Genomic DNA, 24,083 nt, shown 5'->3' on the forward strand with positions numbered 1-24,083 from the left:
TGTTCAGTCCACCCCTGTCCTCTTTACTCTACTCTCCTCATTCTACTCTTCCCTTCTGTTCAATCCTCCACTCCTCTTTACAGTCCTTTCCAATCGTCTGCTGACTTCTCTTCTCGTTACCTTTTCCTCCACAGCAAACCCAATAAGATCAGAACCAAATCTGCCAATGGAAAATATTGTGCATTCGGGTGAAAGAAATCTAGATGTTTGACACTACTAGGTAACTAGCTTTTGACAAATCACTCACTCTATACTGTACAGTATTATATACAAAAAACAAACTATGCATACTATATAGTATGTTTACATTCTACTGAACATTTGTATTGTTCAGTATTGTGTACAATCTGATATCCAATATAGCTATATATTGTTTTTTTGTGTCTGTGTGGCCATTCGTGCACAAGCTAACTAGCTAAACTTTCTAAATCTGAATGTAACAACTAGCCATGTAGCTAATTGCTAATGGCAGCTAACGTTTAATGAAGCCTTTAGTTATCCTTACTAGCCTACTATCTGTCTGACATGAAAAACACTTTAAGGACCACACCAGGCTTCATACAAGTTTATTTCCAATGATTCCTCGCTCCAAACGTATTCCTGTAGCAGCATTTATTCTCATATCTATTTCTTTACCTAACAAGTCCAGTTGAAATTTTGGCAATTTCTCAACTTCCGGTTGAAGCTTATTGAACATATAGGACACATACCTCTATTAGAGAATAATATCCTAAGCATTTAAAAAAAAGTAAGTCTCTACTCTCTACCCCATACCTGTGAGGAGTAATGCAGTTTAAAGAAACCACCGACATTAGCTAAAACGGCTAAAGCTAGCTAAGTAAACTAGTAGAGAATGAATGCTGCTGCTACAGGGATATGTTTGGGATGAGGAATCATCAGAAATATTATTGTTTGAAGACTGGTGTGGTCCTTTCAGTTAATTACAATTACAGTATCCATATTACCATTCTTTTCCCAAAACTCTGGGGCAGACCTACCGGTATATTAGTCACTATCACTTACCACAGACAATGATGAGCAGCTTCGAAGTCTGTTGGTAACCGTTGGTAACCATTGGTTGGTTGTTCCAAACTCATAAAAATTACTAAGATCATGTGTGTGTGTGTGTGTGTGTGTGTTTGTAAGTGAGCCATGATGCTAAATATCCAGCATGTTTTTAAGAATTTTGAGAGTAGTCTAAAATTCTATTGAAATTCTGAGCCTGTTGATCGCCAACTAGTAGTGAAATCATCACAGATCCATTGATTTTGTTTGGATTTTTATAATTTTTTCTGTGTAATGAGTATAGTGTTTGGTGAAAAGAATGGCATATTGCCTGATGTCATAACTTAAGGGAATAGTTGATTGCCAATGAAGTAAAGATGAAAATAGTGGAAAATAAGTGAAAAAACGCCTGTTTTTTTGCATTAAATTGATGCGAAATCATGTAGAAATGTGTTTTAAGAATTATTTTTTCAGTGGATGTTGTCTGCACATGTGTTCTGTGTATCTGGAATGCATTTATTGAGAACCTACCCAACCCACTAAGAATTTGATGAAAAAAATAATTTTTCACATTTTTCTGATAAAAAATAAAGGGTGCGTACACTAAAATGGCCACAATTTTTTTTCGCGATATTTCCGGCAGAGCAGACCCTCTAATTATTTGTTCTTAGGGTCAAAGTTAACAGAAAAAACACAAATAAAAAGTATGGCAGACCATGTCAGGTTCAACCCATTTTTGAGACTTTGGCTCCCTGACTATCGGTAGCATTCCCACGATCCTCTAGCACTGCCAATTCCTGATTGATTTCCAGTCCTCGACGGCGGAGAGACCAGGCGATTCCTCAGCCTGACATGTAACCCACTTCTCCGACCGCGTCTTCTGCGACGCTTGCTGCCTGGTAGCAGACAGGTAGGGCGTCTCAGGTGAGAAGGGATTAGTGTCAATAGTGGCGGTGGTGGTTTGAAGGATTGGGCATTTAGAAGGTGATTAGTTGTAAAACGCAATTCCAGCAGCGTAGTGCGATCATAAACAATAATCGGCGAAACGTTAGCAAAAACAAACATGAAAAAACAGATAAGCAAGTGGCAAGCCAAACATAGCGGCGCCATCTTCGTGTCAAGATGTCAAATCCAGTGTTATTGATACACTGTTATATTTATGATGAAATAGCAGAGGTGGAAGTAACGAATTACAACTACTCAGATTACTGTAATTAAGTAGTTTTTTCGTGTACTTGTACTTTTATGAGTACATTTTTTAGTCTGTAATTTTTCTTGTACTTGAGTACAAATTAAGTTAAGTAATGTACTTCACTACTTTAAAAATGCCATTAATTACAAAGTACTTGTACAATTTGAATTCAACAATTATTCAAATCTTTGACCAGCATTTGGGTATCCAATGGAAATAACTGATCGTGGGCGGGCCAATAAAAACCCTTGTATTTGGAGCGGGAAAAAAGCCCGGTTCCTGGAGAGCTATATTCGTCCTCACACGTCCTTCAGTTTGTATTTTAGTGTTATCAAAGAACTTTGCCGTAATGGACATGGACATTCGAGACGCTGAATTCATTGAAAATTCCAGAAGAAAGACCAGATGACGAATGCCCATGACCCCACATGGAGGAGTTGTTCTTATACAGAGGAAGGAAAGGAGACGTTTTATAGAAACTTTGTTTCTGCAGTGATATGTGATAGTTCAGTTGTTTTCGTTTTTAAAGTTGGGTAGACCTCACGATAATTTGACTAAAAACATCACTTGAAACATGAGCTTCAGCATTACTCAGGTGACAAGCACATATACCGTAATAAAGATTTAGCATTGTAAACTTAGATTAAAAAGTTATATTGTATGTCATTGTCAACACCAATGTTTTATTAATATTGAATCCGTGTTTTAAGCTTACAATGAAGAGTTTAATTATGACTCTTTCATAAAAACAGTATCTTGCCGGCCATGACCCACTGGCATAACAGTGTAACTGCACTGATTGTCAGTCTGTCTAGATGGCACATTTGTGTCAGTGCTAAATGCTGATAACTTTTGAAACTTTTGAAATATTAGTAGGGTACTTTTGGAAATCTTTATTGTAAAAAAAAAAAAAAGAAAAGAAAAAAAGAAGTTTATAAATAAAATAACCTAATAAGTTTATTTATTTTGCATTATAATTCATTAATAATAATAATCATATTAGACCATTTTTATAAATTGGTTTCCATAAAAGTAAATAAATATCACAGGCTAAAAGTAATTAGTAATTAGTACTTGAGTAGTTTTTGAGAGGGGTACTTTGTACTTTTACTTAAGTACATTTTTAACACCAGTACTTTTGCTTGTAATCGAGTATTATTTTAGCAACTACTTGTACTTGTACTTGAGTACAAATTTTCAGTACTCTTTCCACCTCTGTGAAATAGATTTCAATTGTGTCATATTTTTTTGTTTTAATTTTAGTTAAAATGTTGAGTAATTTCATTTGTTGATATGCCATTTTTTTTATTAACTAATAGTTTTAGTTTATTTAGCTTTAGTTATTTTAGTACTTTAACTTAAAGTAAAAAATAAGAAATGTCGAGCTAGCTGAAATAAATCAGTTCAACTTTAGGTTTTTGTATTTTATTTTCAGTTAATGTTTATTTAAGTTACTGTAATTATGTTTTTTTACAGTATGGTTTTAGTTTTTGGTTTAGTAACTGATAATATCTAGGGCTGTCAAATGATTAATCGCGATTAATCGCATCCAAAATAAAAGTTTGTGTTTACATAATATATGTGGGTGCACTGTGTATAATTATTTTGTAAATATATAAATACACACACATGAAAAATTTTTTTTTATATTTATATATAATATAAATTATATATAAATCTATGTACAGTATATACATAAAAATATTTCTTAAATATACAAGCATGTGTGTGTATTTATATATATATATATATATATATATATAATAATTATACACAGTGCACCCACATATATTATGTAAACACAAACTTTTATTTTGGATGTGATTAATCATGATTAATCATTTGACAGCCCTAATAATAACCCTTGTCAAGCCAAATCACATTTATTTATATACAGTAGAACTTTCAAAGCAGCTTTACTTTAGAAAAACAGGAAAACTACATGGAAAACTAATGTTCAATCAATCATAAAACAAATTGGATTTCAGCAATAAAGCAAAGTGTAATTTTTCAGCTCAAGTCAGTTTTCAGTGTTGATTCGATTCAGTTCAGTTAGCGTCAGTGCAGTAAAATCAAGAATATTGCAGAATATAAATAGTCTTTTAAACCCTTAAATATCTGGGCAGTATTTGGTATGGACAGGCAAACTTTTTGTCCCTGGAAACCTGTCTCATTGTAGTTGGTTAGATTGAGTGTCTTTGAGCCTAAAATAATGGGCTTGTGATACTGGCATATTTCCTCTTCATTAGTGGACCTCTGTCAAACAGGAATAATATTGCTTTAGAAATTTTGCAACATTGTTGGAGACACACCAGAACCTCACTTTTTCCTTCCTCTCATTCTCAGGGTTCAGGAGGAAGGAGTTTCGTGGCAAACTGGCCATCGCCATCACGGCAAACTTCATCAACAGAAACACCACAGCTGAGGCAAAGGTTGAGGAGATAAGTGGAGTTGCCTTCATCTTCAACCAGAAATTCTTTCAAGATCTCAAACAGGAAACCGGTGAGCAAAAAATGACACATCAAGCACTAAAAATTAGGGCTGGGTAATAAATATCGATTTCTCGCTATTAATCGATTCTCATTTTTACGAACCGATATCGATTCCTAAATCTCAAGAATCGATTAGTCATCCTGTTTCATTTGAATGAATGGGACATTGTATCGCGGCTGCGCGCATCCAAAAAATCGCAATAATCTTTGTCCTTTGTTACTATTGATATGAAACAAAGTCTCAATTTTCAAATTACGTCCATTTTCTTTAGAAATTCAAAAACATAAATAAGGTTTTGGCGCTGTGGCGTGAGATCACTCTGGAGAAGCAGCAGCGCTGATCTCTCTTCCGGGTTAATAATACCAGTCACAGCGCCAAATAAACATGAATGAGCATCTGAAAGTGTGTTAAAAGATAAAGTACAACTTATCGAAATCCGTATCATGTCACATTGATTCGCTCAATCAGCGTTTCAACCGTGGAAAGACGTCAACAGCTTGTAATCAATGTCATCGTCATATTTACCTCAGAAAACCCACATCAACTCGTTAGTCAGCTAGAAAAAATAACTCCAGAGAGGAGCATTTTGCTAAATATATACACCATATTACATATGCATTATAATCTTAATGTTCTTCAATATTTAATGCATATTTGAATAAATCCGGCAAGTTTTTATGACAGCCACCATTTAAATGTTTGTATTTCATATAATCTTTTTATTATAAAAATAAATAAAAGTGTAATTTAAGTGTTTGTATAGCTACAAAACAGTTCATTATTACCTTCATATTAGGCTAACGAAGCCTAGCTACAACTAGACTCCCATAGTTTACAGCATTTGATTTCCTTGAGAAAATTTGCCATTTATTGTAACTGATATCCAAAATAATCAATATTGAATCGAATCGGAATCGAAATCGAATCGAATTGCAAGCTTGTGAATCGAAATCGAATCGAATTGTGAAATTTGTGTCAATACCCAGCCCTACTAAAAATACAGCATTTTACTCTGAACTAGGCATTGAGCTCCATGGATTATAAAGACATATCTCCCAATGAACTTTCACCTCATCCTGGTATTTCCCGCAATGTTTTCCGTTAGCGTGTCAGTGTTATCTGCTGTGAGGAGCGCCCATATATCAGTTATCATCCTCTTGCTCTGATTTGTCACGTAAATGTTTATCTTCCAGGAGATTATGGGCTTCCTCCCTCCAAAAACATACGGATGCTTTGTGTACCTGTCGTGACTCGCACCCCTTTGAAACTGAATTCCTTTAAAATCCTGTCTTAAACTCACATTGACCTCAAAGCACTGTCATATTACAGGCAAAAGTCTATGACACAGATTCATGTTCAGTAAGACCACGATTTTGTCTCTTTCGCAGGGATTGATCTTGAGAACATCGTTTACTACAAAGACAACACACACTACTTTGTCATGACGGCTAAGAAGCAGAGCCTGCTGGACAAGGGGGTCATCGTTCATGTGAGTTTCATCAATAGCTATGTTTCCATCCACCTTTTGTTATGCAAATATTGGGATATCGCATTAAAAACGCTGGATAGAAACACAATAAATGTGCATTAAAAACATATGAGTCTAATTGAGGCGGATCATATTAATCCCATAGGAATATGGAGACACATTTACTGAATAAATTCCTTAAAGGAGTAGTTCACTTTAAAAAAAACTTTTGCTTATAATTTACTCACCCCCATGTCATCCAAGATGTCCACGTCTTTCTGAAATTAAGGTTTTTGATGAAAACATTCCAGGATTTTTCTCCATATAATGGACTTCAATGGGAACCAAACGGTTCAAGGTCCAAAAGACAGTTTCAGTGCAAACTGCGAACTGTTCAAAGGGCTTTAAATGATTCCAGACGATGAATAAGGGTCTTATCAAGCGAAACGATCGCTCATTTAATGAATAAATATCAAAGTTTAAATTTTATAAGCTCAAATGCTCGCTTTGCTCTGTTCTGAGACGCACGTTTGTGACTCTCCTGTTCGAACTCGTTCATCAAAATGAACGAATCTTTTTCCGAGTCATTTGGTTCATTCAACGTACGAAACGAACAAATTGACTCATGAAGTTGAATCAAAATGAACGAATCTTTTTTCAAGTAATTTCGTTCATTGAATGAACCCTTGAAGTGCATTATATGGAGAAAAATCCTGGAATGTTTTCATTAAAACCTTAATTTCTTTTCGACTGAAGAAAGAAAGACATGGATATCTTGGATGACATGGGGGTGAGTAAATTATCAGCAAAAGTTTATATAAAAGTGAACTACTTTTATATAGTAAAAGTACTTTATATAGTATATAGCCTCAGCAGAGGATGTGATTGGATAACTGGACTAACTGGTGGACCATCATCACAAATATTGGTTTGGTCTTTCTGAAAGGCCTGAGCCAATGTCTGTCATCAAAATTGTTGGGTATAATGACCACACAGAATTGTTCCTCTGAACTCTATGTAATACGATAAGATAATACGTCTCATCGGTTGCTCAAGTAAAGTTGTTTATGATGTATGAATAAAAGAGCCACAGTTTGTTCCCCAATTGCAGCAACATATATTTTGCCGCTAGTTTCCCTCGAAGTGACGATTTTGTTCTCTTGAACACATGGGATGGAAACAGTTTTTTATTTGCAAATGTTTTATTCGATGTTCAAAGTTAAACTAGCACACTTTGAATGGAAACATAACACATATTTATCTGGGAAAGAAGCACAGTCACAAAGTGTTGGCACAGTCCGTGCTGATCTGATTTATGAATACACTGAGTCAACAGTGCTAGAACTGAGTGTGTCTCTGGTCCTGAATTGTGGACTCGACCCGAATCGACCCCAATCGCTTCTTACCCCAACCCAACATGCACTGTAAAAATGAATATGCTTCATCTAATCAATAGACTTGTGGCAACAGATTACAAGCAAAACATTACACCAAAACATTTAACAAAAATATCTCACTAACAGATGTCAAAGATTAATTAAAAACTCTTTATTTTATATTGCCAACATTGAAGACACCTGACGTTAACAAGCAGAATCACAGAAGGAGAAAACCGTCATTTTAAAACAAACAGCGATCTCCATAATGGTGACTTCAATTTATGTTTTTTGGGTTGTTGTTGTAAATTTTACTCATTTTAAATGGTTAACTTTCTTTTAAGGAATTAATTTGATTAATTATTACTGAATTCTAATTTGTTAAATTTAATTAATAATATTGCTTGTTATCTGTTGCCACATTTTTTTTTGATTAGATAAAGCATATTCATTTTTACAGTGTGCATGGATTCATTTTTAAAATAGAAAAACTCTATTTCGAGACAGACCCGATAAAAGTTTAAATTTTTGCATATTTTTCAAACTAGGGATGACAAACAAGAAACACCACAGCGGGAATAGATTTAAATGTTTGTCCATCTTCCTGTAATTTATTTGTAGATGAAATTCATTCTCCGAATCTTGTTCGTAATGTTTACGTCAGCAACATTGTTAAAACACGTTGCCAGATAATGTTGCCTGTACTCTGTCAAAAATGGGAGAATATTTTATATAATAATATTATAAGAGAATATAATATTTTTTCTTTACATTTTTTTTACTAATTCTTTTGTTTGAGTGGTTCAATGTTTGTTAATTTGATTGGATTTAGTTGTTTAGTTTGGCATCAACTGCATTTAGATGCGGTTAGATAGCATAGATGTACTATATATCTATATATATATAATACATCAACACATCTATACTTTTTGAGGGTTTTGTACCTCAATTTTACAATTAAATTTATCAAATTTACAGCCTGAACTGAAATGAGTAATTTTCCAACCTGAACCTTTATCTAATATTGTAAGACCTACTGACTTTGAAAATAAATGTAAATGCATGTTGGTCACACGACAAGACTCAAAATTATTTTTACAAAACTGCTTCAATGCTTAATTTTTCTTTAAAAAAATACATAATAAGTAGATTATGACGCACAAATGTAATCCTTGTATCGAGGGGCTTAAATCTTGCATACATTTTAATTTATTTTGAAAAATAGATCCATGAAAAAAAAAGGCCTGTCATGTTACACGTGTGCTTCAGAACTGTAAACTCTTTCAGTCTCTATTGTTTTATATTGTTGCATGAAACAATCACTTTTCAGGATTTAATTCATATTTCATAATGATGTTTTTCTCAGAATACTGTATTTCACTATTGCACGCGTCAGAATGTCGTTTCATGTTGCCTTTATAGCACTATTGAGCTATTACACATTGTGTTTGGTATAGTAACCTCATTTTGTGTATTCGCCAGGATTACATTGACACTGAGGCGTTGCTGAACAGCGAGAATGTGAATCAAGAGGCTTTGCTGGCGTACGCTCGAGAGGCAGCCGACTACGCCACACACTACCAGCTGCCCACGCTGGACTACGCCATCAACCACTGCGGGCAGCCTGATGTGGCCATGTTCGACTTCACCAGCATGTACGCCTCAGAAAACGCTGCTCTGGTCAGGGAGAGGTTTGGTCATAGTGTACTGGTGGCACTGGTGGGAGACAGCCTTCTCGAGGTGAGGAGATTACACTACTGTGCATCATCATTTTTGTGCTTGATGTGTATGATTATTATGTTAGATTCTGATGTGTTTGTGGTTGTGTAATTGTAGCCCTTCTGGCCTATGGGGACAGGCTGTGCCCGCGGGTTCCTGGCAGCCTTTGACACGGCTTGGATGGTAAAAAGTTGGGCGCAGGGTAGAAATCCACTCGAGGTGCTGGCAGAGAGGTCAGTGAAGGTCATAAAACTTTTGCTGATAATTTACTCACCCCCATGTCATCCTAGATGTCCATGTCTTTCTTTCTTCAGTCGAAAAGAAATTAATAACATTCCAGGATTTTCTCCATATAATGGACTTGCACTCTCAGAAAAAAAGGTACAAAAGCTGTCACTGGGGCTGTACCTTTTCAAAAGGTAAACTTTTGTCCATTTTAGGTGCAAATATGTACATTTCAGGTGCTAATGTGTGCATTTTAGGGGTTAATATGTACATTTTAGCTGCTAATAAGTACATTTTAGGGGTTAATATTTACATTTTATGTGCTAATATCTGTACATTTTAAGTGTTAATATGTATATTTCAGGAGCTAAAATGTCCATTTTAGGTCCTAATATGTACATTTCAGGAGCTAATATGTCCATTTTAGCTGCTAAAATGTACATTTTAGGAGCTAATATGAACATTTTAGGTGTTAATATGTCCATTTTAGGTGGTAATATGAACATTTTAGGTGTTAATATGTACATTTCAGGTGCTAATATGTCCATTTTAGGTGCTAAAATGTACCACTAAGGCACCAATATGCAGCCTTTGGGTACAAAAGTGTGCATTTTGAAAAGGTACAGCCCCAGTGACAGCTTTTGTACCTTTTTTTCTAAGAGTGTGGGAACCAAACGGTTCAAGGTCCAAATGAGAGTTTCAGTGCAGCTTCAAAGGGCTTTAAACGACACCAGGCGATGAATAAGGGTCTTATCTAGCGAAACGATCACTCATTTAAAAAAAAAAAAAAGTTTTATAAGCACAAATGGTCGCCTTGCTCTGTTCTGTGATGAGCGTTCGTTGACTCTCCTGTTCGAACTCGTTCATCAAAATGAACGAATCTTTTTTTCGAGTCATTTCGTTCGTTGAATGAACCAAATGACTCGAAAAAAGTTAAGACCCTTATTCATCATCTGGTGTCGTTTAAAGCCCTTTGAAGTTGCACTGAAACTCTCATTTTGACCTTGAACCGTTTGGTTCCCATTGAAGTCCATTATATGGAGAAAAATCCTGGAATGTTTTCATCAAAAACCTTAATTTCTTTTCGACTGAAGAAAGAAAGACATGGACATCTTGGAAGACATGGGGGGTGAGTAAATTATCAGCAAGATTAAATTAATAGGCACTTATAAAACCATTAATAGTAGTTGCTTCGTTGTTTTTCTAGGGAGAGTCTGTACCGATTGCTACCTCAGACAAAGCCTGAAAACATTGGCAAAAACTTTGATTTGTACACCATAGATCCAGCAACACGCTATCCAAACCTTAATTCAAGCTGTGTGAGGCCACACCAGGTGAGATAGCATTTCTATTTTCACTGTTTTTTGAAAGCAATAACCTCATTGACGCTGTGTTATAGCGATTTTACCATGTTTTGTTTAACATGGCTCATCTAATGTGAATCATTTACTCTCATTGAAATGATCTCTGTTTATTTTTCTCCTTTGCAGGTCCGCAACAACTATATCTGTGGAGAGATGAAGTCATGCTCTCTGGAACGGGCCGCCACGATACGCCGTCCTGTCAACTTGGCCAGGCGAGGTCAGAAGATCCTTCTAATCAGTCTAACACATGTCTATAATTATCCTCTGCTCTTTTACTTTTGAGTGGAGCGTCCAGTTCCCCAAGAGTTTCCGCCAGGCTAGTGCTGTATATGAGGGGTGAGACTTGCATATGATAATCACGGACACTGAGAATAGGCGAGCAGCTCAGACGTGTTTACTGCATTCCTGTATCCAGCAGATACAGTAACAGCCAGCTCCTGTTTTAGGAACGATCTCAAAACAGCAGAGCGACTGCACTCCTCCCAACATGTGGCAGGTTCAGGGAAAGCAGAATTTATTTCTGCTGAAGGAATTCGATCCAGACTGAAATTTGTTATTATCAGCAGAGCCAAAGCAGAGCCCAAGTGAGAAGAGTATCACCCTAAACAAGTTCCTGCCGTCAGGAACGCTAAAAAAAAAAAATGGAAATTCATTATTTACCTCAATGTTGTTTCAAATTTGTGAAATTTTCTGTGAAACTTAAAACTAGACATTTTGAAGAATGTCCATGCTGTTCCTTTAATTCATTCATCATTTTTATTAATTGAATGCATTATTACTACTTCATACGTAGGCTACTTTAATTCGTCAGGTCAGAGTTCACCCTTCAACTCTACTCTACCGGAAGCCAGTTATTATAGTTTATAAAGTTTTAATATGGATATTTTTCTTACAAAAACCCATCACTTCTCTACGGAAGGCATTTATTAATCCACTTTATGGCCGTATGGATTACTTTTTTTTTTGGTTTTCAAAATCTCATATATATATATATATATATATATATATATATATACTGTATATGGGAATATATATATATATATATATCAGATTGTGTTTGGCTGGAATAAGAAAGTCATATTCACCTAAAATGGCTTGAGAGTGAGAAAATTATAGGATAATTTACATTTTTGGGTGAACTATTCCTTTAAACAGCAAAAGCTGTTTTCAACATTGATAATAATCAGAAATGTTTCTTGAGCAGCAAATCAGCACATTAGAATGATTTCTGAAGGATCATGTGACACTGAAGACTGGAGTAATGATGCTGAAAATACAGATTAGCCATCACAGAAATAAATTACAGTTTAAAATATATTAAACATAAAACTGTTATTTTAAATCGTAATAATATTTCACCATATTACTGTTTTTATTTTATCTTTGATCAAATAAATGCAGCCTTAAAGGAGTAGTTCACTTTAAAAAAAAAAAAACTTTTCCTGATAATTTACTCACCCCCATGTCATCCAAGATGTCCACATCTTTCTTTCTTCAGTTGAAAAAAAAATAAGGTTTTTGATTTTTCTCCTTATAATGGACTTCAATGGGGACCAAACGGTTCAAGGTCAAAATGAGAGTTTCAGTGCAGCTTCAAAGGGCTTTAAACGATTCCAGACGATGAATAAGGGTCTTATCTAGCGAAACGATCGCTCATTTAAAAAATAAATAAAAAACTTTAAGTTTTATAAGCACAAATGCTCGTCTTGCTCTGTTCTATGATGAGCGTTCGTGACTCTCCTGTTCATCAAAATGAACGAATCTTTTTTCAAGTCATGACTCGAAGGGTCCTTGATAAGACCCTTATTCATCGTCTGGTGTCGTTTAAAGCCCTTTGAAATGGTAAGCAGAAGAGACTTCTTTCAAAAGCATAAAAAAGTGAATTATTCCAAACATTTAAGTGGTTCAGTACATCAATTAAAAAATGCACTGTGCATGGAGTTTTATACACAACTTCCTCTTTTCTTGGCTAAATTTGTCTCTTAAGAGGAAATGGAACAAGAGGCAAAAACAGCAATATCACATTTCTTTAGTCTCAGTTCATGCTTCACAATAAATCATGTCAACATTTGCTGACACATGGCTTTACTGCTCCTAAAAACAGTTGTTAGCTGTCAGGGTGACACACTTCTGTGAAACATTAATCATTAGTGTGTTGCGTAAGAGGATTAATGAGTCAAGTTCACCTCGACTTTCAGTCCAGATCAACCCTTGGTTATTTGTTGGTGTTGATCAGTTTCAAAATAACATTTCCCTCTGCTTGTGTTTGTGTGTTTAACAGAGTCTGAGATCAGGCCGAGTCGGTTACTGACGTGGTGTCAGAAGCAGACGCAGGGCTACAGGGGTGTGAATGTGACTGACCTCACTTCCTGTTGGAGCAGTGGCCTGGCTCTCTGTGCTCTCATTCATCACTTCAGACCGCAAATCATGTGAGATTCTTTACATCGTCATCGTCTTTTACAATTAAAAATCTGTATCTAATATCCTGATCGCTAGAATCACAGTTTATTTTAAGGTGTCCTTGTCACAGTGTTATTATACATTTAAGTACTAAGTAATAATAATTAACATGTACTTACTATAGGGTTAGGTGCATGTAATTATGCATAATTACTATAGTAACTACATGCAAAGTGTTAACGAAAATACATATACTGTATACTGTACAACACATGGTGTCATGCATAAATAAATATGGTACATGGCATTAAAGGAGTAGTTCACTTTAAAAAAAAACTTTTGCTGATAATTTACTCACCCCCATGTCATCCAAGATGTCCACGTCTTTCTTTCTTCAGTCGAAAAGAAATTAAGGTTTTTGATGAAAACATTCCAGGATTTTTCTCCATATAATGGACTTCAATGGGAACCAAACGGTTCAAGGTCCAAATTACACTTTCAGTGCAAACTGTTCAAAGAACTTTAAACGATTTCACACAATGAATAAGGGTGTTATCAAGCGAAACGATCGCTAATTTAAAAAAAAACAACAACAAATTTTAAGTTCAAGTTTTATAAGCTCAAATGCTCGCCTTGCTCTTTTCTGTGATGAGCGTTCGTGACTCTCCTGTTCGAACTCGTTCATCAAAATGAACAAATCTTTTCCCGAGTCAACTCGTTTATTTCGTTCGTTGAATGAACCAAATGACACGAAAAAAGATTCGTTCATTTTGATGAACGAGTTTGAATAGGAGAGTCACGAATGCGCATCACAGAACAGAGCATTTGTGCTTATAAAACTTAAACTTTGTTGTTGTTGTTTTTTTAAATGAGCGATCGTTTCGCTTGATAAGACCCTTATTCATCGTGTGAAATCGTTTAAAGCACTTTGAACAGTTTGCAGTTTACACTGAAAGTGTCATTTGGACCTTGAACCGTTTGGTTCCCATTGAAGTCCATTATATGGAGAAAAATCCTGGAATGTTTTCATCAAAAACCTTAATTTCTTTTCGACTGAAGAAAGAAAGACATGGACATCTTGGATGACATGGGGGTGAGTAAATTATCAGCACACGTTTTTTAAAAGTGAACTACTCCTTTAACATGGTACCAAGTCTAAGAAAACCCATAGTATTACCATGGTATATTATATATATAATATTACCATATCTAAAAAAAATACATAACTAAAATATGTTAATATTGCCTATTATAAAGAATGAAAATGGCAGTCCCTTCTAAAACAGTAGATTACATGACGCTGATAATGTGCATCTGATGTGTAACACAGAATTACGTCATAAGTTCATTTCATAAATATTTGGTCTGTTTCCTGAGTGTGTTGGCAACAGATCCAGTCAATTCTCGTGTGTTTATTAGCGTTTTCCTCTGCACAGTTAGTTACTGTGTAAGTCTAAACATGAGCCGGACATGTGAAATGCACTTTGACCTCTTGAGAAACCACTTACATCTTCTTACTTATTCAGAACTGTGACTTAAACTTGAGCGTTCTTGGCTGAGAAAGAGTTTGAACCATGTGCAACATTTCACACACTTTATCAGGAGCCATTTTTCAAGTCTTTTCAAGCAGCTGAAGGAAACCAGAGAAGTTTCATAACTTGCGATTGTCCTTTCATAGCACACATGTCAAGAGGTCAGCTTGTTTAATTCAGGTCCCATGCTCTCTGTTGTTATCGTATTGTTTCCTGTAGCGATTACGACTCTCTGAATGAGCAAGACTGTGCCAAAAACCTTCAGCTGGCATTTGATGTGTCCGAGAAGGAGTTTGGTATCAAGCCGTTCATCACGGGGAAAGAGCTGGCGTCAGGACCGGAGCCGGACAAGACCAGCATGAGCACATACCTCTCCAAATTCTATGAGCTTTTCCGGGGAACGCCTCTACCTCCTTCAGGTATGTCGTGAACTCTTTCGTTACAGTTCATTAAGCATCACTGACTTTGTTTGGAATAGCATACTTGCATACTACCATTAAAGCGATTGAAATACATTTTTGATATATTTCCATATTTCCAGTCTTTGTTTCCGCAGTAGTTTCAATTTTGATATTTTTAGGTCAAATCGTATAATGCAGGTCTATGGTCACCACCTTTAAGAGCATGCACAAAGAAGTCCAAATTAAATATGATTTAATGACTCGTGAATGTAAGTACACATTGATGGCCTAAGACACGAAACGAGCGGTTTGTGTGAGAAAACGAACAGTATTTATATCGTTTTTACCACTTGTAATCACAGCCACGTCCAAGTAATCTGAGGGCGCGGGCGCTTTGTGGCTGTGGTTTCAAGAGGTAAAAATGATATAAATACTGTTCGTTTTCTCACACAAACGCTCATTTCGTGTCTTAGGCCATCAATGTGTACTTACATTTACGAGTCATTAAATCATGTTTAATTTAGACTTCTCTGTGCATGCTCTTTGAGGTGGTGACCATAGACCTCCATTATATGACTGACAGACAAGAACGGTTTATTTAAAAAATACCAAATATCGCCCGATGCCGATATTTTAAAAAATGCCAAATATTGGCCGATGCCGATATTTTAAAAATGGCAAATATCGTCCGATGCCGATATTTTAAAAATGGCAAATATCGTCCGATGCCGATATTTTAAAAATGGCAAATATCGTCCGATGCCGATATTTTAAAAATGCCAAATATCGTCCGATGCCGGTATTTTAAAAAATGCCAAATATTGGCCGATGCCGATATTTTAAAAAATGTCAAATATCGTCCAATGCCGATATTTTATAAAATGCCAAATATTGGCCGATGCCGATATTTTAAAAAATGTCAAATATCGTCCAATGCCGATATTTTATAAAATGCCAAATATTGGCCGATGCCAATAATTTAAAAATGCCAAATATCGTCCGATGCCGATATTTTAAAAATGCCAAATATCGTCCGATGCCGATATTTTAAAAATGCCAAATATCGTCCGATGCCGATATTTTAAAAATGCCAGATATCGTCCGATGCCGATATTAAAAAAATGCCAAATATTGTCCGATGCCGATATTTTAAAAATGCCAAATATCGTCCGATGCCGATATTTTATAAAATGCCAAATATTGGCCGATAGCGATATTTTTAAAAATGCCAAATATCAGCCGATGCCGATATTATAAAAAATGCCAAATATCGGCATTTTAATAAATGCCAAATATCGGCCGATATATTGGCCATGGCGATATATCGGTCTACCACTAGTAATTTATTCCTGTGTTCAAAACATAATTTTCTGCATCATTACCCCAGTCTTCATCGTCGCATTATCCTTCAGAAATCATTCTAATATGGTGATTTCTCATTATTATCATTATTGCTTGTTTGAGGTATTTCTCTAACAAAATTATTTGGAAAAAAGGCAAGCTACAGCTACATCTTACTATACAAAAAAGAAAAATGCACAGATAAAGCAAAAAGCTTACAAGAAAAGGCATAGGTCACATTTTAGTTTAGGGTCCAATTTCCCCCATTCACTCACTATTAACTATGACTTTGCCTCAATAAATTCTTAATTACTGCTTATTAATAATTAATAAGGTAGTTGCTGGTAGTTGACCATGTAGAATATGGTCATACAGAATAAAGCATTAATATGTGCTTATAAGTACTAATAAACAGTCAATATCCTAGTAATATGCATGCTAATAAGCAACTAGTTAATAGTGGGCATTAATAACAACAATCTAGCATACTAGTATATGTCATGTATACTGTGTTGTAGCCTATACAGTAGGTGTGTATTCCACTTCAAACATTGTAAAACAACCTTTACCCCGGTCCAAAACCCTTTACCCACTTTGAGCGCGTCTTCCATCTAGTTTGAGTTTGCATAAGGTGTGTTCATACAGTGCTTTCATGGAAAGTCCCTAAAGAAGAGAATTGTATCTGGCCTTTCGCACTAGTGCATTTGAGTTACACAATTCCTTCAGTCACACAGTCATGCCAGGAATGCATGTCTGTCTGAGAGCAGGTTTCCACCCTACAGATCTGCACATCACCGCACTGGAGGAGGCCAGAAATATGACACATTATATAAAGTTAAATGTCATGCCTGCGATACGGCAGAAGCATGTTTGATTCAGATGGCTCATTCAATATGAGGCTTTTATTTTACAAAGAGATGCGAGTTTGGTTGCAATGCTTGTAGTTGTTTATTGTTAAATGTCATGCAAATTTCTATCATGTGGTTTATTGTAGATTCAAAGCGAGATGGTGATGCAAATAAGGAAACATGTCCTACAGCTTCCAGACCCGTTTACAGGTCCCTGAGTTTACATCAGCCTCGTAAACGCATACCCAAGGTAGTGTACAATGGGTTTGATCTATTACACGCGCTTTTACGGTTTGTGTTTGGTGGACTTTATTTTGTTCATGCCATCAAGTTTAAAATTTGCAGAAATTAACAAATTTGGTAACACTTTACTTGAAGCGGAGTGCATAAGACTGACGTGACACCTTTATAATCATGACATCATGACATATGGTTTTATGCATGTTTATGACAACATAAAGCTAAGTGGTTTCTTAAGTTTGATAATTAATCTGCTTAATGACAGCTTGTGTTGTCTTAGTAATGTCAAGTTGTCATGACAAAGACACTGACAGGTTATGATGTATTGGTTTATGTCAAGGTGTCATAACAAAGACATCTCAATGTCATATTTGCATTAAAAATGTCATAACTGAGCGAATGACACTTAATGACAGATACATGCTTAAATCCTCCTTCATATTCATGACATGTGTGATGATTATGAAGGTGTCATGTCAGTCTTATGCACACCCCTTCAAGTAAAGTGTTACCAAATATATAATATATAATAATACATATTAAATAATATATAATATAATATAATATAATTATAATATAATGTAATAATTAATTATAATATAATATAATAATTAATAATAATATAATATAATATAATAATTAATTATAATATAATATAATTATAATAATTATAATTATAATATAATTAATAATATATAATATAATTTTTAAGTTTTATAAATTAATTCCATTTGGCAAAAAAAAAAGTCCACAAGTTTGAATTATAAATGTAACTTATTGTTTCAAAACGTACGTACATATATATATATATATATATATATATATATATTTATAATTATAATTAATCAGGCATAAAAAATGTGATATGAAATGTGAATAATCACAATCCTAACAGGCTTGAAAGTATAATATACTGTTCCTGTGCTTCTCAGAATGAACAAAAGTCTGAAGACGATGATGCAATATACAAGAGAAGAAGGAAAATCAGTTACTTAGAAGAGGTCAGTATGACAGTATGATAGTTTATAGTAATGTTAAACTAAGGTTACGGGCATGGGAAACTGTAACTAATTTCTGATTGGTCAATTTCTCTTCCAGACAGCCAAATCCTTCAATCAGAGTTCTTCTGTATCCAGTGAGGGACGGGAACTGAAGGAAAACAAGGTCAAGTTTATGGCCACTCAACTTCTAGCAAAATTTGAGGACAGCACAGCAAGCTGTTCTATTCGCAGACAGGTAAAGACCGCTGAAGATACGCATTGCATTACATTACACTCACATAAAGCGGCATATACAATAGAGCAAATCTCTGATGCATGATTGCTTATATTGTTGCAAAATGCAAACTGTATTATCATCCATAATTTACTCGCCCCCATGTCATCCAAGATGTCCACGTCTTTCTTTCTTCAGTCGAAAAGAAATTAAGGTTTTTGATGAAAACATTCCAGGATTTTCTCCATATAATGGACTTCAATGGGAACCAAACGGTTCAAGGTCCAAATGAGAGTTTCAGTGCAGCTTTAAAGGGCTTTAAACGACACCAGACGATGGATAAGGGTCTTAAACGATCGGCCATTTCAAAAATAAATAAAAAAGTTTAAGTTTTATAAGCACAAATGCTCGCCTTGCTCTGTTCTGTGATGAGCGTTCGTGACTCTCCTATTCAAACTCGTTCTAAATGAACGAATCTTTTTTCGAGTCATTTGGTTCATTCAACGAACAAAATGACTCGAAAAAAGATTTGTTCATTTTGTGGGCTTATAAAACTTTCATTTTGTGTGCTTATAAGACCCTTATTGATGAATGTTTTCATGAAAAACCTTAATTTCCTTTCGACTGAAGAAAGAAAGACGTGGACATCTTGGATGACATGGGGGTGAGTAAATTATCAGCAAAAGGTTTTTTTAAAAGTGAACTACTTCTTTAAAATATTAAAAGCATAATGATTTCTATATATTCCAACATGTCTACAGCCTCACAGTTTATTGAAATTTTATTTGCTCTAAAATCTTTGCTCTTTTTCACAAACATTGAAATGATATTTAGCGCAAGTTAATAGTTAAAGTCATCCGGTGAAGTTGTTTTCATATTAATCACAGGGGAAAAAAATCCAATATTGTGCAACCCTAGTTTTTTTAAACGGCATAAAAGATGTTGGGGTTAACTACTCTTTTAAACAATGATCTCAAACTTTGGCTCTGGAGTCGAGTTAATCTCTTCTTTCTCTTTTCTTCTTCCTGTGCTTCTGACCCTGGCTTCCTTTCTCTGAAACTGCTCCTGGTAAAATGATCTCAGTCTGACTGTGATGGCGAGAGGCCTCCAAGACCTCCATCGCTTGATATGACTGATAGCCCCCTCTTTAACATTATCAGGAAGAAAGTTCCTCCACCCCCACCCCCTAAAAAACAGGTAGAACCAAAGTTAGTCTACACCCCCCAAAAAAGTATCATTCAGTAACTTGTATATACAGTATATTTGTCCTTTTATACCTTTTAAAGAGGACCTTTTATGCTCTTTTACAAAGTCTTTGGGTTTTTTGAGGTCTACTGAAATAGGCGTTCATGCTTGAATGTTTAAAAAACATAATTTTTCCCATATTGTCCATTGTTGCAGCCCCTCTCTTCCCAGTCTGTCAGTAACGCTTCCCGAAAGCATCGTTAGCCAAATGTGTTCACAAGTTCTGTCGTTATCAGCATAGTTCAACGAGTCGGTGTTTCCTGAAACCATCGTTCCAACGAACATTCGCAAACAGCATCGCAAAGTTGTGTGGTTTGAACGACAGCTCTCGACCTGTTAGAGGAATAGTTTCTATATTGCATGACATTTGGGGATAATAAATCCTTATATTGAGCAAAATAAGCAAGCTGACATTCAGTACAACCGGTGCCTTTTATTTAGAATACATACAAATGTAATTTAGTTTGTCAAAACATTAAAAGTAACGTGTTTGAAGAGTGCGCATGTGCGAACGTGCTCTACTATGTAAGAACGAGCCAAATTTTGAGTCTGGTAATAAAGCAAAACAATAAGAACAATTAGAAATAGTCCTCAGATGACATGTTTGTAAATTATATAAAACAAATCTAGCGTTAATTGGTTCTCAAACAGTTTCATTAAAAGCAGTTATTACTCCACCGCGTGCGAAACCAACGTGGTTGAACGATACTTTGCGACATTGGGTTTCTGGAAACAGTCGTGACTAGCTAGTTGATTTCTCCAACGATGCATCGTACTATTGTAGTGAAGCAGCGAGCGACATATTTGTACGGGAAACACACCCCTGTTTAGTTCCTGTCTATTTGAAGCCCCCCTTAGTTACTGTCGCTATGTCCGACAAGCTGCGCTGCTCTCTCTCACACACACACACACACACACACACACCATGTTCTCATTGGACTGACAACACGCTGACAGACAGAACAGACCAGGTTACTTTTCGTTACTTTTGATATTAAACAAAGTCTCACCTTCCAAATTTGGTCTTATTTTTAAGGAAATTTAAACAAATTTTTTTACTGACTGCTTTGTCGGACAAAATGGCGGATGACGAAGTATGATTGGTCAGATCACCTGTCAATCAAGCTCCCTGTGAAGGGTCAATTGGTCAACTGCTTCAAGCATGTTTGGGAAATGTCACTCCCCTTACCAAAACATGGCAACAACACACTAGCACACAATCAACCAGGCCACGCCCCTTTAATTTTGGCGTATGGAATTATTTAAAATGAGGAATATTGTGATGTGTTCGTTCCCCGAAGAAAACTCAAGACTACAATGGAGGCGTTTCTGGGAGTTCAGAAACAATGACACCAATATAGAGAATGACTCCCTTTGACTTTTCGCTTTGCAACTTTGCTGACATTTTTTCATGTTCAAACAGAAACATTACTCACTAAAGGAAGTTGAACATGTAAAAAAGCAGAATAGGTCCTCTTTAAAACTAATTTCCCCTAAAAGTTTGTGTATTATCAGTACATCAGTCTATATCCAGCGCTGCCCACATGTGCCGTGTGTTCACAGTTTCCACCCTCGGCTCCTCTCTTCCCCTCGCTTCATTCCAGTCCTCTGAATCCACAGAGGAAACCGCTTCACCCGACTCACACACACACTCACACACACTCAGAGGCAGAGAACACGGGTCACTCGGCAGTGCTGGCCATGACAGCAATGCTCCAGCGCCTCCAGAGGGTGGAGGATGAGATTAGCCAGGTGACCCACCAACATCTTCTCTCTGATCTAATATGTGTATTAGTATAAGCAGGGCTCCTGTAGTTTAAGTGCCGACTTTTTATATAAATTAAACATGCTCAGATATTATATCTAATCTGTGCATTAATGTAATGCAGTTGGGTTATTCTCCAAAATGGGTGCCATGTTTGTCCCTCATTAGCATGGACATAAAAGCTAATTTTAATTAACAAAGTTGTTTCCACAGATTTTGATCTTATCATCTCTTATTAAAATAACATACAGTTCATAATGACATTATTTATTTTAAACACAAAATTGTGTTTGTCAGATCTTAAAATATCAACCCTATTACCATGATGTTTTTACAGTCAAGAATTATTATTGAAAAAAGGACATTTATACAATTTTTGAACTATGTTTTTATTGAACTTTTCTTATACAAAGAAAAAAAAAATATATAAAAGAAAAAATAGAAATTAAATTCTATTTTAATAAGCACCTTGCTGTGTCATCATGAATATGATCACAAGGCTATAATTGAAAAAGTGTTAAATGTTACTATTAACTATTAGCTCTTTTCTAACGGAATAGTCATTTTCCAACCTATATTAAAGCGATAGTTCACTTTGAAATTAATTTTTGCTATGTTTGATCTTACCTCAAGGGCATCCAAGATGTAGGTGTCTTTGTTTCCACAGTAGTTTCAATTTTGATATTTTTAGGTCAAACCGTTCATGTCTGTCATATAATGGAGGTCTATGGTCACCACCTCAAAGAGCATGCACAGAGAAGTCCAAATTAAACATGATTTACTGACTCGTAAATGTAAGTACACATTGATGGCCTAAGACACGAAACGAGCGTTTGTGTGAGAAAACGAACAGTGTTTATATCGTTTTTACCTCTTATAACCACAGCTACGTCCAAGTGATCTGACGCCGCGGGCTCTTTGTGGCTGTGGTTACAAGAGGTAAAAACGATATAAATACTGTTCGTTTTCTCACACAAACCGCTCGTTTCGTGTCTTAGGCCATCAATGTGTACTTACATTTACGAGTCATTAAATCATGTTTAATTTGTACTTCTCTGTGCATGCTCTTTGAGGTGGTGACCATAGACCTCCATTATATGACTGACAGACATGAACGGTTTGACCTAAAAATATCAAAATTGAAACTACTGCGGAAACAAAGACACCTACATCTTGGATGCCCTTGAGGTAAGCTAAAAAAATACCAAAAATTAATTTCAAAGTGAACTATCGCTTTAATGTATGAACAAATATGTATGTTTGAATAAAAATCTCAAACAGATTAATCAGGTTAACGGCATTATAAAACCCAATTTTAATCGCAATTCTATTGATAGCCCTAATTATAAGCAAAAAAAGGACAGCAATCTAACAACTGATTTTCCTGTTCACCGCCGGCTCAATCTTTAATCTCGCCCTGTCCTTTCTTGCTGTTTTCTTTCTGCCGGCCTCACTCAGAGGAAAGCCCAGACTCAAAAGGCCAGGGAGTTTCATAAAAAAAGCATAAAGGAGAAGGCTGTGCATTTGAGCGCTCTGTTCTCAGGCGAGGCCTCCTCTCCGCATCAGGTGACTATATTTCCTCACTCAGCTGCTGTTGCATGCCCTGCGGCTCTGGCCTCTGATCACTGACTGACTGAGCATCATTTCATGCACCTGCAGTCTTTGCAGATATCATCACTTTCTGAGTAATGAATTCCCTGCACACCCGCTCCGCCGTAATTGGTTAATAATCTCTCTAGCAGAGCAGATGTGGGTCGGTTGAGGACACATTCAAACGAGTTAATAAAGTCATTGAATGCCAGTGGACATCATAACTCTCAAAGCATCGATGCCAGTGAAAACATATTAGGTGGGATTTGAAGGAATTGTTGGAATAAATGTTTTCTCTCTATTCTTTTATGAGCTTTTATAAGGAACCAAGAGGGCCTTGCTGACTTTCGCTTGACTCTCTTGGTTCTATAAAGGGGTCTGGGCCGCTCAGGGCTCCTGTAAGCATGTAAATCGATCTCTCGGACTGGAAGAGAAGATTTTTTTTGCCTTTTTACTCCTCACATCAGGAGAAACGATCAGTCCAGGACAGGTGTCCACCGATGATTCAGACATTCTCATTCCCTGTGCATTTACTATATTTCCTAACTTTATTTATCGGACACTTTCGACTTTTTTATTTGAAAAAGCATAATAGCGGCACTTAAATAAAGTGACCCCACTGACAGATGTTTTTTCCTGTTTTAAATATAATTTGAATCAATTT

At 35.8% G+C, this 24,083-nt stretch overlaps 1 protein-coding gene across 4 annotated transcripts in view; it reads left to right on the plus strand.

Annotated features, from left to right (window-relative positions):
- mical2a (microtubule associated monooxygenase, calponin and LIM domain containing 2a) overlaps positions 1–24,083 on the plus strand; it is a 93,047-nt gene that overhangs the window by 48,241 nt on the left and 20,723 nt on the right. For 3 of the 4 annotated variants that reach the window (XM_089118184.1, XM_089118170.1, XM_089118216.1), the window contains 11 exons: positions 4,544–4,699; positions 6,079–6,179; positions 9,017–9,274; positions 9,371–9,486; positions 10,686–10,812; positions 10,969–11,059; positions 13,124–13,271; positions 14,994–15,193; positions 17,511–17,614; positions 18,537–18,605; positions 18,703–18,840. In XM_089118184.1, coding sequence (XP_088974310.1) covers positions 4,544–4,699; positions 6,079–6,179; positions 9,017–9,274; positions 9,371–9,486; positions 10,686–10,812; positions 10,969–11,059; positions 13,124–13,271; positions 14,994–15,193; positions 17,511–17,614; positions 18,537–18,605; positions 18,703–18,840 — 1,508 coding nt within the window. Of the gene's footprint in view, positions 1–4,543; positions 4,700–6,078; positions 6,180–9,016; positions 9,275–9,370; positions 9,487–10,685; positions 10,813–10,968; positions 11,060–13,123; positions 13,272–14,993; positions 15,194–17,510; positions 17,615–18,536; positions 18,606–18,702; positions 18,841–19,902; positions 20,017–21,627; positions 21,817–23,287; positions 23,396–24,083 lie in introns of all 4 variants that reach the window. The other variant, XM_089118234.1, reaches the window with a different exon arrangement.

Source organism: Pimephales promelas, chromosome 1 (genome assembly GCF_988280905.1).
Source record: "Pimephales promelas chromosome 1, fPimPro1.hap1.1, whole genome shotgun sequence".
In the NCBI taxonomy this organism is placed as follows: Eukaryota; Metazoa; Chordata; class Actinopteri; order Cypriniformes; family Leuciscidae; genus Pimephales; species Pimephales promelas.